At 39.7% G+C, this 13,953-nt stretch overlaps 1 protein-coding gene across 6 annotated transcripts in view; it reads left to right on the plus strand.

Annotated features, from left to right (window-relative positions):
* ZFHX4 (zinc finger homeobox 4) overlaps positions 1–13,953 on the plus strand; it is a 197,192-nt gene that overhangs the window by 136,733 nt on the left and 46,506 nt on the right. For all 6 annotated transcript variants that reach the window (XM_038130225.1, XM_038130229.1, XM_038130223.1 and 3 more), the window contains exons 7-9: positions 77–277; positions 2,642–2,759; positions 3,584–8,977. In XM_038130225.1, coding sequence (XP_037986153.1) covers positions 77–277; positions 2,642–2,759; positions 3,584–8,977 — 5,713 coding nt within the window. The remainder of the gene's footprint in view (positions 1–76; positions 278–2,641; positions 2,760–3,583; positions 8,978–13,953) is intronic.

Raw genomic sequence — 13,953 nt, forward strand, 5'->3', positions numbered from 1 at the left:
GTTAAAATAGCTATATCAGCAAGTTATAAAAAGCACATTGACTAATAGCCTGCATCTTAACTTGATTTTTTTTCAGTTCTATCAATGTCCTTATTGTAACTACAATGGTAGGGACCCAAATCGTATCCAGATGCATGTCCTGTCACAGCATTCAATGCAACCTGTTATCTGCTGCCCCCTCTGCCAAGATGTCCTCAGCAACAAAATGCATCTCCAGCTTCATTTGACCCATCTGCACAGTGTGTCCCCTGACTGTGTGGAGAAACTGCTCATGACAGTAAGTGCTCCAAATACTGATGCACATGCTACACAAACATACTTGGGCCTCATGGGCAATGTATTTGTTGTGACACTGTTCAGGAAGACTGGGGAGAGGAGTGGGTCAGGACTCTTAGGTTTTCTTGTCAGCTCATCTAGTGACTGCTGTCCCTTGGAAAAATGGCTGAAGGTGGATGATGATTTCACAGATGAAAAAAGCCTTTGATTCCTCACTGACATTAATCTTGGAGAAGTTAAGCCAGTCCATATCTCTAAGAGCATACCTGAAAATTTGGTCTAATAATATCCAGGTCTCAGAGGCATTGTCACTTTAGTTTGTAAATTAAGAGGAACTCCCTGAAGAATACAGTTCCCAAACGTAGAAGGATTCATGTGTATACCTCTACTGTACATTACATTACATGAAATTCACTGTGAAATAGCAGTTCAAACATACATTCAAAACAATGTCAGTAGAAACACAATCAGGTCTCGTACTTATTTGTTATTACAGCATAAATTCAGTTAGAAAACAGACCTCCTAAGACAAACTGGCTCTGGTTGTCTTGCCTCCTTAGATGGAAATGTGCTTGGAAATCTCAGTAATCCAACTCCTTAAGTGTTTATTTCTGTATCCATAGATGGCTCCTTCATTTATATAGGTGTGGTTGTAAATCTACCACCTCACACCCAACTAAAGTGGCAAAAATATTAGAAATAATTGAGACTTCTTGACTGAAGGTCTAGAGTTTCTTTTGCTTAGAGCTGAGGAGCAAATACACATTTGGGGAATTTCTTTTCTTGATTTTCTATTAATTATAGCTCTGATAGACCATGTAATTTTGGCCCTCTGGAAGGAAAATGCAGTAGAAATTTTACTTTTACAGACCCTTTTAGAAAAATGGAAAAATATGGAAAATCTGCCCCTCCATATTGAGCAGCACTAACTTTCTTCTCAAGTTCTTCCTGATTCCCTCTATGCTGGTAATGAAGCTACTTTGAAATCTTTCCTCATCAGGTGCTGGAGAGTTGTCCCGGTGTTTCTGAAAGGGGAAAAAACCCCAATGTTTTCCATGGAAGAGATTGTAAAACATAATCTTCATAATTGAAATTGCCATCATTGCTAACACTAATATGCTCTGTCCATAACTGAACTGTCTGACAAAAAAGTAAATACTATTTATAGCATTTTTTTTTTTCCTCTGGGACAGTTGCAGTTAACTACATAATTTTTTTAAAAGACCTCCCCTACCAAGTAAACTCAAAATCATTAGTCCTGTGAGAGGATGCTATTAATGCCGTGTTTAAATCACAAATGTACTAAACCCATGTGTTTTTGGGTTTTTTTTTAACGTCTAGAATATTTTTTCCAAGAGGCAATTTGTGTATATGTCATTCTTATGCATCCAGTGTTAGAGGAAGAAAAGATACTTGTACTCATAGCTAATAATGAGTGTAGCTTTCATTATTTATTTACAACTCAAAAATCTCTTCTGTGGATAATCTTTTTACCTCTGTATGAAGGAAGTCCTGTCCTTCTGTTAGAGATGAGGAGCTGCAGCACCGTCTGTACTGATTTACCCAAGATTATTTAGACAGGATCTGGCAGTGCAGGAGCTTGAACTTAAACTTGCTAAGTCTTCATAGGACAGTCCTATATTTCTGATATAAATTTTTTTAAAGATCAAATTAAAATAAAAACATCAGATGTTGAGCAAGTTGATATTCACATCAGCTTAGCTAAACTGAATACTACCAGATTAAAAAGATATCCTTCACAGATTTCTGTCTATAATTTGAAAGTGTAACTCAACAGATAAAGCAATCTGAAGATGATACATAAGATATTGAAGTCAAGAAAGAGAAAAAATATATATAATTTTAAATGGAAATAAATTGTTACTTCCCTATTGAAATAAACATAATTTTCTTTCAAAGATCATGGAACGTCCACAATTTGTGTAAAAAAATACAGGTGAAGAAAAGTGGGAATGCCCTCAGTGAAATACTAACTGGTGATCATATCTCAACATGATCTCTGTCTTTGGAGGATATCCTAGGAGAATTCCCCTGATAAATCCAATGACCCTGGCAAAGTCAGCAAAACCTTCTTTGAGGTGATACTGAGACCAATGAAATATTGAGTGCATGTAGTTCTATAGCATCCCTTTATTGTGGATTATTTTGGTTGATTCTCCAGCAAGGGACACATGATGCTCTGGGTTATGATCTGTCAGAAACCATAATCAAGGACTGAATCGGAATCTTGATTCTGACAGTCATCCAGATGTGGTGGATCTTTTGAATTATAATTTCATGCTGTTTTATACTATTAAATAGCAGGACCTTTTCTGTAATAATACCATATTCTTTGTTTTCAAAGGTTCCTGTACCAGATGTCATGATGCCCAATAGTATGCTATTGCCAGCAGCTGCTTCAGAGAAATCTGAACGTGACACACCTGCAACCATTACAGCTGAGGGATCTGGGAAATATCCAGGTATGCAAGAAAAAGCCCAGACATGTAAAAGCTAGGTATGGGCAATTTAGAAATAAAAGTACTTGTTACTTAGTAAAGGGAATCTTTTTCTGGCTTATTTATAGCCACAGAGATAACAAAAAAATGTAGCAAGGGGTCTGAATTTGGCTAAGCTGTTAGAAAGCGCATGTATGCCAGACTCCTTGCATTTGGTGAAGGTAAAATCAAACAGCAGTGCCTAGCCACTTTGAGGGCAAGATCCTCCTTGTTTAACCAGCAGATAAGACCCAGTCCCAAAAGACAGTGGCACTTTCACCATCAGTGGGGAATGTTAGGTAAGTGATGTTTTCTTCATTTCCAGTAGCAGGTTTCTGATCCCGGACACTTACTGTATTATGCACTGGGAAATTTTTTTAGTTGTCACAGCATGCTCCTCCCTCTCCTCTCTGACCACTGTCATCCTCTTTCTAATCATCTGTCCTACCTGTTGTCCCCATTTTTCTACTCTTTCCCTCTTTCCTATTCTTTCTTTCCTTTTCTTGTTTGGTGCTCCCATTGTACCAATCAACTCCTACCTTCTGGGAAAGAAAAGCCCTATGCCACTGCTCAGCCAGATGCCACTGCCAGTCTTATCATTGTGTATGGGTTTCATTCCTTTTTTTTTAAACTCCTGTTTGTCCTGCCTGCTTTATTTTCTGGGACAAGGACAGGTTGTTATATTTTGCTAAGCTGACAAATGGCATACTAGGTGCCTTTCTTGATTTCTGATGAAAAAATAAATTAAAATGAATACTGTGTGCTTTCTCTTCTACTTGTGTAAAAGGCATTTCACTTTCTCTAACTAGGTGAAAGTCCTGTGGATGAGAAAAGTACCCCTGGGAGCGATGAATCAAAAACTGGACTGGAAATTAAGACTGAGGAACAGAAGCCACCTAAGGAATCTGCTGAAACACCCGATTGGAGTAAGAGCAGCAGTAAAGATGTAAAGACCACTGACTCTCTGACAGACCAGCTAAGTGAGCAGCAGAAGAAGCAACAGCTGTCTGTTTCTGACCGCCATGTCTATAAGTACCGCTGTAACCATTGTAGCTTGGCTTTTAAGACTATGCAGAAGCTTCAGATACATTCCCAGTACCACGCTATTCGGGCAGCTACCATGTGTAGCCTTTGCCAACGTAGCTTCCGTACATTCCAGGCTTTAAAAAAACACTTGGAAGCAGGCCACCCTGAACTCAATGAAGCTGAACTTCAGCAGCTGTGTGCATCTTTACCTGTCAATGGTGAACTGTGGGGAGAAAGTGAAAATATGGCACAAGATGATCATGCACTAGAACAAGAAATGGAAAGAGATTATGAGATGGACCAGGAAGGTAAAGCAAGTCCAGTAGGAAGTGATAGTAGCTCTATTCCAGATGATATGGGCTCGGAACCAAAGCGGACCTTACCTTTTAGAAAAGGGCCAAATTTTACTATGGAAAAATTTCTAGATCCATCTCGCCCATACAAGTGTACAGTGTGTAAAGAGTCTTTCACTCAAAAGAACATTCTCTTGGTCCACTATAACTCAGTGTCCCACCTGCATAAACTCAAAAAGGTTTTGCAGGAAGCATCAAGTCCTGTCCCTCAAGAAACCAACAGCAGCACTGACAACAAACCCTATAAGTGCAGCATTTGTAATGTTGCATATAGCCAAAGCTCTACATTGGAAATCCATATGAGATCTGTGCTTCATCAGACAAAGGCAAGGGCTGCAAAGCTAGAACCAAGTGGTAATATAAGTAGCGGTAATAGCGTAGCAGGGAATGTGAATAGCCCTAGCCAAGGAATGCTAGAATCTGTGACCTTACCAGCAGTTAACAGCAAAGAAACACATTTAGATGCCAAAGAATTAAATAAAAAGCAAGCTTCTGAATTAATTTCTGCTCAGCCTACACATCACCCACCCCAGTCACCAGCACAACTTCAAATGCAGCTACAGCACGAACTGCAACAACAAGCTGCGTTCTTTCAACCGCAGTTTCTAAATCCAGCTTTTTTGCCTCACTTTCCAATGACACCAGAAGCACTGCTCCAGTTTCAACAGCCTCAGTTCCTTTTCCCATTCTATATACCTGGGACAGAATTTAGCTTGAGCCCAGATCTGGGTTTGCCTGGTTCTGCCACATTTGGTATGCCTGGGATGGCTGGTATGACAGGATCGCTGCTTGAAGATTTGAAGCAGCAGATACAAACTCAGCACCATGTTGGCCAAACCCAGCTACAGATACTGCAGCAACAGGCACAACAGTATCAGTCCACCCAACCCCAACTTCAGTCCCAAAAGCAGCAGCAGCAAAGTAGTAAGCTGATGAAAGCAGAGCAAAATACCTTAGTAAGTACAGACTGCCAGCTGATAAAGGATATGCCATCATATAAGGAGTCAGAAGAAGTTTCTGAAAAACATGAGAAGCCAAAGCAAGAATTTACTAATGAGAATGAAGGACTAAAAGAAAGCAAAGATATGAAGAAGCCAAAATCCTCAGAACCAGCCATCCCACCACCCAGAATAGCTTCTGGAGCAAGGGGGAATGCAGCCAAGGCTTTGCTGGAGAACTTTGGGTTTGAGTTAGTTATCCAATACAATGAGAACAGACAAAAAGTGCAGAAAAAAAGCAAGACTGGGGATGGTGAAAACACAGACAAATTGGAGTGTGGAACCTGCAGTAAGCTTTTTTCCAACATTCTTATTTTGAAGAGTCATCAAGAACATGTGCATGGACATTTTTTTCCATACGGAGCATTAGAAAAATTTGCCCGACAGTACAGGGAGGCGTATGACAAACTTTATCCAATTTCTCCATCTTCTCCAGAAACGCCACCGCCTCCGCCACCACCTCCGCCACCACCGCCTCCTCCTCCTCCAACTCCTTCTCAGCCTTCTTCAGCTGGAGCTGGAAAAATTCAGAACACAGCTCCCACACCTTTGCAGGCCCCACCACCTACACCTCCACCACCGCCTCCTCCACCACCGCCTCCGCCTCCTCCACCACCACCACCATCAGCCCCACCTCAAGTCCAGCTTCCCGTTTCACTTGATCTCCCACTTTTCCCTCCAATTATGATGCAGCCAGTGCAACACCCTGCACTGCCTCCTCAGCTTGCCCTCCAGCTGCCACCAATGGATACTTTATCTGCCGATCTTACCCAGCTTTGCCAGCAGCAGCTGGGATTAGATCCCAATTTCCTGCGGCACTCTCAGTTCAAGCGTCCACGTACAAGAATCACAGATGACCAGTTAAAAATCTTGCGGGCTTATTTTGATATTAACAATTCTCCAAGTGAAGAGCAGATCCAAGAAATGGCTGAGAAATCTGGTCTTTCACAGAAAGTTATCAAGCACTGGTTTCGAAATACACTGTTTAAAGAACGACAGAGAAATAAGGATTCGCCGTATAATTTCAGCAATCCTCCTATAACAGTATTGGAAGATATTAGAATAGATCCTCAACCTTCAGCTGTAGAACCCTACAAGTCTGATGCATCTTTCAGCAAGAGGTCATCCAGGACTCGGTTTACTGACTACCAGCTTCGTGTCCTCCAAGACTTCTTTGACACAAATGCTTATCCAAAGGATGATGAAATCGAACAGCTTTCAACTGTACTTAACCTACCTACTCGAGTTATTGTCGTATGGTTCCAAAATGCACGACAAAAAGCTCGCAAAAGTTACGAGAATCAAGCTGAAACTAAAGACAATGAGAAGAGGGAACTGACGAATGAGCGTTACATCCGAACCAGTAACATGCAGTATCAGTGCAAAAAGTGCAGTGTGGTTTTTCCCAGGATCTTTGATTTAATTACACACCAGAAAAAGCAGTGTTATAAAGACGAAGATGATGATGCTCAAGATGAAAGCCAAACTGAAGACTCTATGGATGCCTCTGATCAAACAGTGTATAAGAACTGTACAGTTTCTGGCCAAAATGACTCATCAAAAAGCTTGACAGTCACAGCAGCAAGCTCTGGCTCTGGTTCTAGTACTCCTTTGATTCCATCACCCAAACCAGAACCTGAGAAGGCTTCTCCTAAACCTGAGTCCACAGAAAAACCAAAACAAAATGAAACCACCTCTAAGCAAACAGATGCAACTTCCCAAAGCGCCAAACCAGTACAGTCTACTCCAGTAACATCTTCTGACCCTCAGCCCTCAGCTTCTCAACCACCGCAACAAAAGCAACCCCAGATTGTAGGGAGACCTCCTTCTGCATCACAAAACACACCTGTTCCTTCCAGTCCTTTGCCAATTTCAATGACTTCTCTACAGAACAGTCTACCTCCTCAGTTATTACAGTATCAGTGTGATCAGTGTACAGTTGCCTTTCCAACTCTAGAACTTTGGCAAGAGCACCAGCACATGCATTTCCTAGCAGCTCAAAACCAATTTCTTCACTCACAGTTTTTAGAAAGACCAATGGATATGCCCTACATGATATTTGACCCAAATAATCCTTTGATGACTGGACAGTTACTTAACAGTTCTCTTGCTCAGATGCCACCACAAACTGGCTCATCACATACAGCACACCCTGCTACAGTTTCTGGTTCCCTGAAACGGAAACTAGATGATAAAGAAGACAATAACTGTAGTGAGAAGGAGGGAGGAAACAGTGGAGAAGATCAACATCGTGATAAGCGTTTAAGAACTACAATTACTCCAGAGCAGCTGGAAATACTCTACGAAAAGTACCTGCTAGATTCCAATCCCACCAGAAAGATGCTAGATCATATTGCACGTGAAGTGGGACTGAAAAAGAGAGTCGTACAAGTCTGGTTTCAGAACACAAGAGCCCGGGAAAGAAAGGGACAATTCCGTGCAGTTGGTCCAGCCCAGTCCCATAAAAGATGTCCTTTTTGTAGAGCTCTGTTTAAAGCAAAATCTGCTTTAGAAAGTCACATCCGCTCTCGACATTGGAACGAAGGAAAACAGGCCGGCTATAGTTTGCCTCCAAGTCCTTTGATATCAAATGAAGATGGAGGAGAAAGTCCACAAAAATACATATTTTTTGATTACCCATCACTGTCATTAGCAAAAACTGAATTATCAAGCGAAAATGAATTAGCCTCCACTGTATCAACCCCTGTTAGCAAAACTGCAGAAATGTCCCCGAAGAACCTTTTAAGTCCTTCTTCTTTTAAAGCAGAGTCTAGTGAGGATATAGAAAATTTGAATGCCCCTCCTGCTGACTCTGGATATGATCAAAACAAGACTGACTTTGATGAGACTTCATCAATTAATACAGCAATTAGTGATGCCACAACAGGGGATGAGGGGAACAATGAAATGGAAAGCACAACTGGCAGTTCAGGGGATGCAAAGCCCGCATCACCCCCCAAAGAACCAAAACCGCTTGTGAATGACACACTACCAAAAGCAGCAACTACACCTACAAATGAGAATACTGATGATAAATTTCTCTTTTCCCTAACAAGCCCTTCAATACACTTCAGTGAAAAAGATGGTGACCATGACCAAAGTTACTACATTACTGATGACCCTGATGATAATGCTGACCGCAGTGAAACTTCAAGCATAGCTGATCCAAGTTCACCTAACCCATTTGGAGCTAGCAATCCCTTTAAATCCAAAAACAGTGATCGGCCAGGCCACAAACGTTTCCGAACACAAATGAGTAACCTTCAGCTTAAAGTTCTCAAGGCTTGCTTTAGTGACTACCGGACTCCAACCATGCAGGAATGTGAAATGCTAGGGAATGAGATTGGTCTGCCTAAACGTGTGGTTCAGGTCTGGTTTCAGAATGCCCGGGCTAAAGAAAAGAAATTCAAAATTAACATAGGGAAGCCATTCATGATAAATCAGACTGGACCTGATGGGACAAAGCCAGAATGTTCTCTGTGTGGCGTGAAATATTCTGCACGTTTGTCCATAAGAGATCATATCTTTTCCAAACAACATATTACAAAAGTGAGAGAAACTGTGGGAAGTCAGCTAGACCGGGAGAAAGATTATTTAGCTCCTACAACGGTTAGACAGCTGATGGCACAGCAAGAATTGGATCGCATAAAGAAGGCTACTGATGTGCTAGGATTAACAGTACAGCAGCCAGGCATGATGGACAGCAGTTCTCTTCATGGTATCAGTTTGCCAGCAGCTTATCCAGGACTCCCTGGCCTTCCTCCTGTTCTTCTGCCTGGAATGAATGGTCCATCCTCCTTACCTGGATTTCCACAAAGTTCAAACAGTAAGTCTATAAGGGGATGATTTTCTCATTTTATTAATTTGATCATCTTGCACAGTCACCATCCCCTTCTAAGACAAAGCATATTATGCATTCATATCATGCTTGTTAGACTTGTGTGAGTAGCTAATAAGTACTCCTATGGGGTATACTCAATGCATTTCTCCAATGATGCTGTAGCCTGGATGATACATCTGCCTTCTCCAAAAAAAAAAAAAATGAGAGAGAGAGAGAAATGTTTTTAGCCAATACTAGGTAAGCAATAGAAATATATAATTGTTATACTTATTTGTTTGTTTTGAATGATACTCCTTTAGTCAAAACATGGGTTAGAATTTTGTGTGTAATTTTTTGTATGCAAATATTTAATGTAATATATCATTAAGCAGAAAATAGATTATCACATTGTCAGTTCATCAGGCAATTGGTTCATCCCTTAGACCACTCCAAGCTGTTGTTTAATCCAGAATAAATATTTAATATAAATGCTGCCCAGGACCCTCTATTATATTTCTGAATAACAGCCCGCTGAAATAAAAAAGGGTTGTGGAAGGTGATTTGTAAAGGCAGTTTCAATTGTAATCCAAATTCCAGTTTATAAAGTCATTACAGACATGTACCTCTTCATTTGGGCTTGCACTTTTAACAGAGCATTTAACTAGCTTTATTGACAGCTTTGACTCTCATGTGACTTTGGGTTTTGCTCACATTGGAAAGCACTCCCTCTCGCAATAAATTTCACTGATGTGAAGGAACCAAGTTTTCTGCAGCCGGATTTTTTTAGTCCTCAAAGAATGAACCTAATGTGTTTCTTGAAGTAGGCTCCAGTTTTGCACTCTAGGTTCATTTGACTGCAACCTTGCAGACTGAAGCTCTCACAGTCATCCTCTAATTTTGCATATTTATATCAAGTATGTGCACAGAAGAGTTAGGAAGCTAGTTAAGACCCCTCTCCTCATTGTATCCAGTTATCCCACTTGCTGTTGATCTCTAAACTTTGCTTTAGAAAGCAACACACTTTGGCACGTAAAATAAAGTCTTAATCACCAGTGTTATTAGACATACTGAGACTGTAGCAATGTCTTCTATGCTACCCAGGTCTACTTTGATTGATGATGATCATGTTATTGTTTCCCTAAGTGGTGGTCAAAGCATCTTGTTTTTCTCTTCATTGGATCAGAGAGGCTTTCCTTCCACAATGGAGTCTCTGGCTGAGTGCCCTCTGGCTTTTGTCAAACAGTTATTGGCACAGAGATTGCATATAAAGGAAATATAAAGTTGCTGTATTTCCTTCTTAATGGTATACAGTGTCCTGGTCCTAAAATGGCTGGTTGTTGTTCATTAAAATTATAGATATGGTTTCTCTATATAACTTTGCTAAATAGCTTTGGCTAAGTTGACCTTCAGGTAAAAAGGGCTTCAGAAAACTCAGTATTTGTCTATACGGCTCAAAGAAATTTGCTTGGATACATATTCTTTTATTTAAATACCAGGAAGTTCCCATGCAGAGTGTGTCTGGGGAATGGTCCTGGGCCTATGGACCCACCTTCTAAGCTGTGCTCAGGAGTTGTTTAGGAGGAGGCTAGTTGGCCTAGGCCAAAGCAGTGTCCACAACCATTCTTTCTGTTTAAATTTACGGAAGGTTTTCTCTCAGTTTCTGGGAAATGTTCCCTGATGTTCTTTACACTCACTGGTATCAATGTAGCCTCCAAGTCTGTAAATTGTCCTGTTAATAATACAAAAGGAATTATTAGAGGCCAACTGTTCCATAACAATTGTATATTCAGATTTTCTAATTTCCACCAAACACCTCTTCTTTGATATCATGCACAGTGCGCTGCCAGTTGAGATGGATTTTTACCCTCTTTCATCTTTCATTTTCTTAAGGTTAATTAGCCCATTGTGGGCAAAGCCCACTGTGTAAACCAGCTACTAGAATCTTCTTGTTAGCTTTCTCTTCTGCCATATGCTAAAGAGCCCCTACATCCCCCTTTTGTTGCCTGGAAAATACTTGCATACATAAATCTCCATTCCCTAATGATACATAATGGAGCAGTGATAGTGAGTAGAAAGAAAAAAATAAGAGAGATTATTTTAATCATTCATCATAGAAAAACAGTAATGTACTTAGATGTGCTCCAGTATATGCTCAACACTAGTAATTTCTGCACCTAATTAACCCATTTCTATTTTCTTCTCTACCCTGCTCTGTCTGATAGCTCACATTCATATTTGATGCTAAGAATCATTTAAGAAGTATCTTTTTGGAAGCAAGCTTCCAAGCAAGCTATTCCTTGGCTACAGTTCTTCTTGCAGCATGCATATTTTCAGCCAGCAGGACAATTGCTCTGCATCATTCTTTGCATGAAGGATTTGCTGAAGCTCCCTGGCAATTCACTGTCTTACAGTTCAAGTCTACTTCTTGTGAATTCCCCTGCAAGTGTGTAATTTCTTCTCTCTAGGACCCAAACCCAAAAATGCACTTCAGAAGAGGCCTCACTGGGATCCCTTATATTGAAGTATTTACTTGTTTTACTGATGCTTACAGGGTTGATAACTGTCTTTCCTGTAGCAAAGCCCATCCATTCTGTCCTACATATTTGTTTAAGGGACAATGTTAACATTGGTAAGATCCTCAGTTTGAAAGAATGTGTTTACTCAGACAGGCAACTATTGAAACCTAGTTGTAAACATCATACTTGAAATTCTCCTTTGTGATTCGCTTTCCTCATTCTAGACAGAGAAGTAGCACTGATTAGTTTCACTGGTTAATACAAGTTTATAAGGAATTTCACTTTCATGTTTGACCATTCAGTATTTTTTTTGGATTTCCAAAATACAGAAAACCCAGCTAAATTTTGCAAAGTACTATGCTTTTTAAATGCAGTATTTGCTTTTACAAAAGGTTTGAAATGGAATCCATGAAAATAATGCTAATTCACAAAAGATGGAATGATTCAAACTACAGTTCATTTTATCTTTTTTATATAGTGCTTAAACTAGATTATTACTTGTGAATATTAAATTTTGCAAAATAAGGTAGCTTCATTTCTGACTAAAAAGGATATATTAACTCTAAATTCTATTATTTTGTTCTTAAACAAGTGGGTTTTAATGTCAGAATTATTGTGTGGTTCTGAGATTATGTGACACAATCCTCTCACCTGGGATGCGTTTTTCTAGAAAATGTAATTTTACCAACTTATGGGCATCAAATGCTGAGCAAGGTCTGAAAATTACTGCAGTGTTTGCTCAGCATAATTCCTAATAAGGAGTTATTTGATGGAATTCTAATTCATACAGAATTTTAGTTTCAGTTCATCTTTGTTCTTCAAGCGACTTCTTATTTTCTAGGTGACTGTAGATAGAAGGGTTCACCTGCTGTTTTCAGCTGTTCTTAAAATTCACATTCTCTTTTTCCTTAGCTTTGTGTTTTGCCTATGATCCCTTGCAGAAAGCTAGTGCTTCATCTTGCTTCTAGCTATTGATACTGGTTCTATGAACCCTTTAATGTCATCATCATTACCATAGGTTCTTTGCACATCGCTTAAACCTGGGCTGCCTTGAAGATTCACAGCAGCTTTTTCCAAGAATGCACACATCACTGGGTAATATGTACTTAGTGGGTTTTGAAATCTTATCAAGAGAGAAATTTGATTCAGCAGCAATGGCTTTGGTTAGTGCATTAAATTCTGTTCTCTGTTTGCTTTTGGCCCATTGGTAGCATTTTTAGTTTTCCATTTTTAGCCCTCCCATTCCTCCAAGTGAAAGAGAAGTCACCCTTTGGTAGTCACTTAAAATAATTAGCAGGATTAAAATGTTTGCTCATGATTAGTGCATTTTCTACTCTGTATCTCTCATGTTTGTAAATCAAGCATTAGTTTCATTGGGGTTTTTTAATTTAGTTTTGGAAACCCTCATTCCACATTTACCTTCCAATAAAACAAGTGGATTGCACTGTTCTAAAGCAATCTGCCTGGATATTTCACTAAATTATGTGAATTTCAACTAAATTCCAAAGAATATCTGGAAAATGGAATAGATCTTGCCTGTTGTAGGCATCCTCACTGTGATTAGACTGAAGACATCAAAATGTACAAAGGTTGAAAAGGGTGAGAATAAAATGAAATTAGAAAAAATCCTAAGTAGGTGGCAAGCCCAGATAACCATGACAAAGCTGGGGCAACAGTTCACATTAACTGTTTCATTCATATGTTTTCCATCTACACTCTTTATCATTTCATATATTTTCAGCAGGATCCACACACAATTGCTTGTTACTTCCTGTTGGAAGCATAGGAGCAAGTAATAGCATCTTCAATGTTATTGTGCGCTAACTCTAGCAATTACCCACTTTTTAATTATAGCTGTTGTGACTTGTTTCACTGTACTATCTAATTCGTGCTCACAATGCATTTTAACTCCTTAGTGTTTAAATAGGACTAATGACACAGTGACAAACATTAAATGGCCTCTTTGTTAAATCTGATAATTATTCTTTTTGAATCCTAATTGCTTGATTCTTAAGTAATGCTAAGCACCTGGATATTGATGATTTAAACATTATTCTTTTTCACTCCATTAGTGCTTCCTTGCAGCTAATACCTATCTAGCCTCCATTACAGAGCCTGCATTTATTGTTCTCTTATCCATGCACTAGTAGACTGCTCCTGACAAAACTTAACTTTTACAGTTCCGTGTGCATGACGCACTTTGTGTGCTCTTTTCTCTAGCAAACTGACTTGCCAGAAAAAATGACAATGGGTGTAATGTACAGCCTCTTACAGTCAGTCGCCTTTTCTACCCTGTGCCATCATTTAATTTTCTGACCAACTATACATCTCACAGAAGTTGCTTTTTAATAGACTGTTACCAGCCACTGCACTGTGTCTGGTACTTGAAACAGAAAAGATTTCTTCCATTAAGTTGCGAGGCATACTTCTTGTGTGTATGCACCCTCCAGACAGAGCCAGTCCATC

The sequence above is a fragment of the Motacilla alba genome, chromosome 2 (genome assembly GCF_015832195.1).
Source record: "Motacilla alba alba isolate MOTALB_02 chromosome 2, Motacilla_alba_V1.0_pri, whole genome shotgun sequence".
Taxonomy (NCBI): domain Eukaryota; kingdom Metazoa; phylum Chordata; class Aves; order Passeriformes; family Motacillidae; genus Motacilla; species Motacilla alba.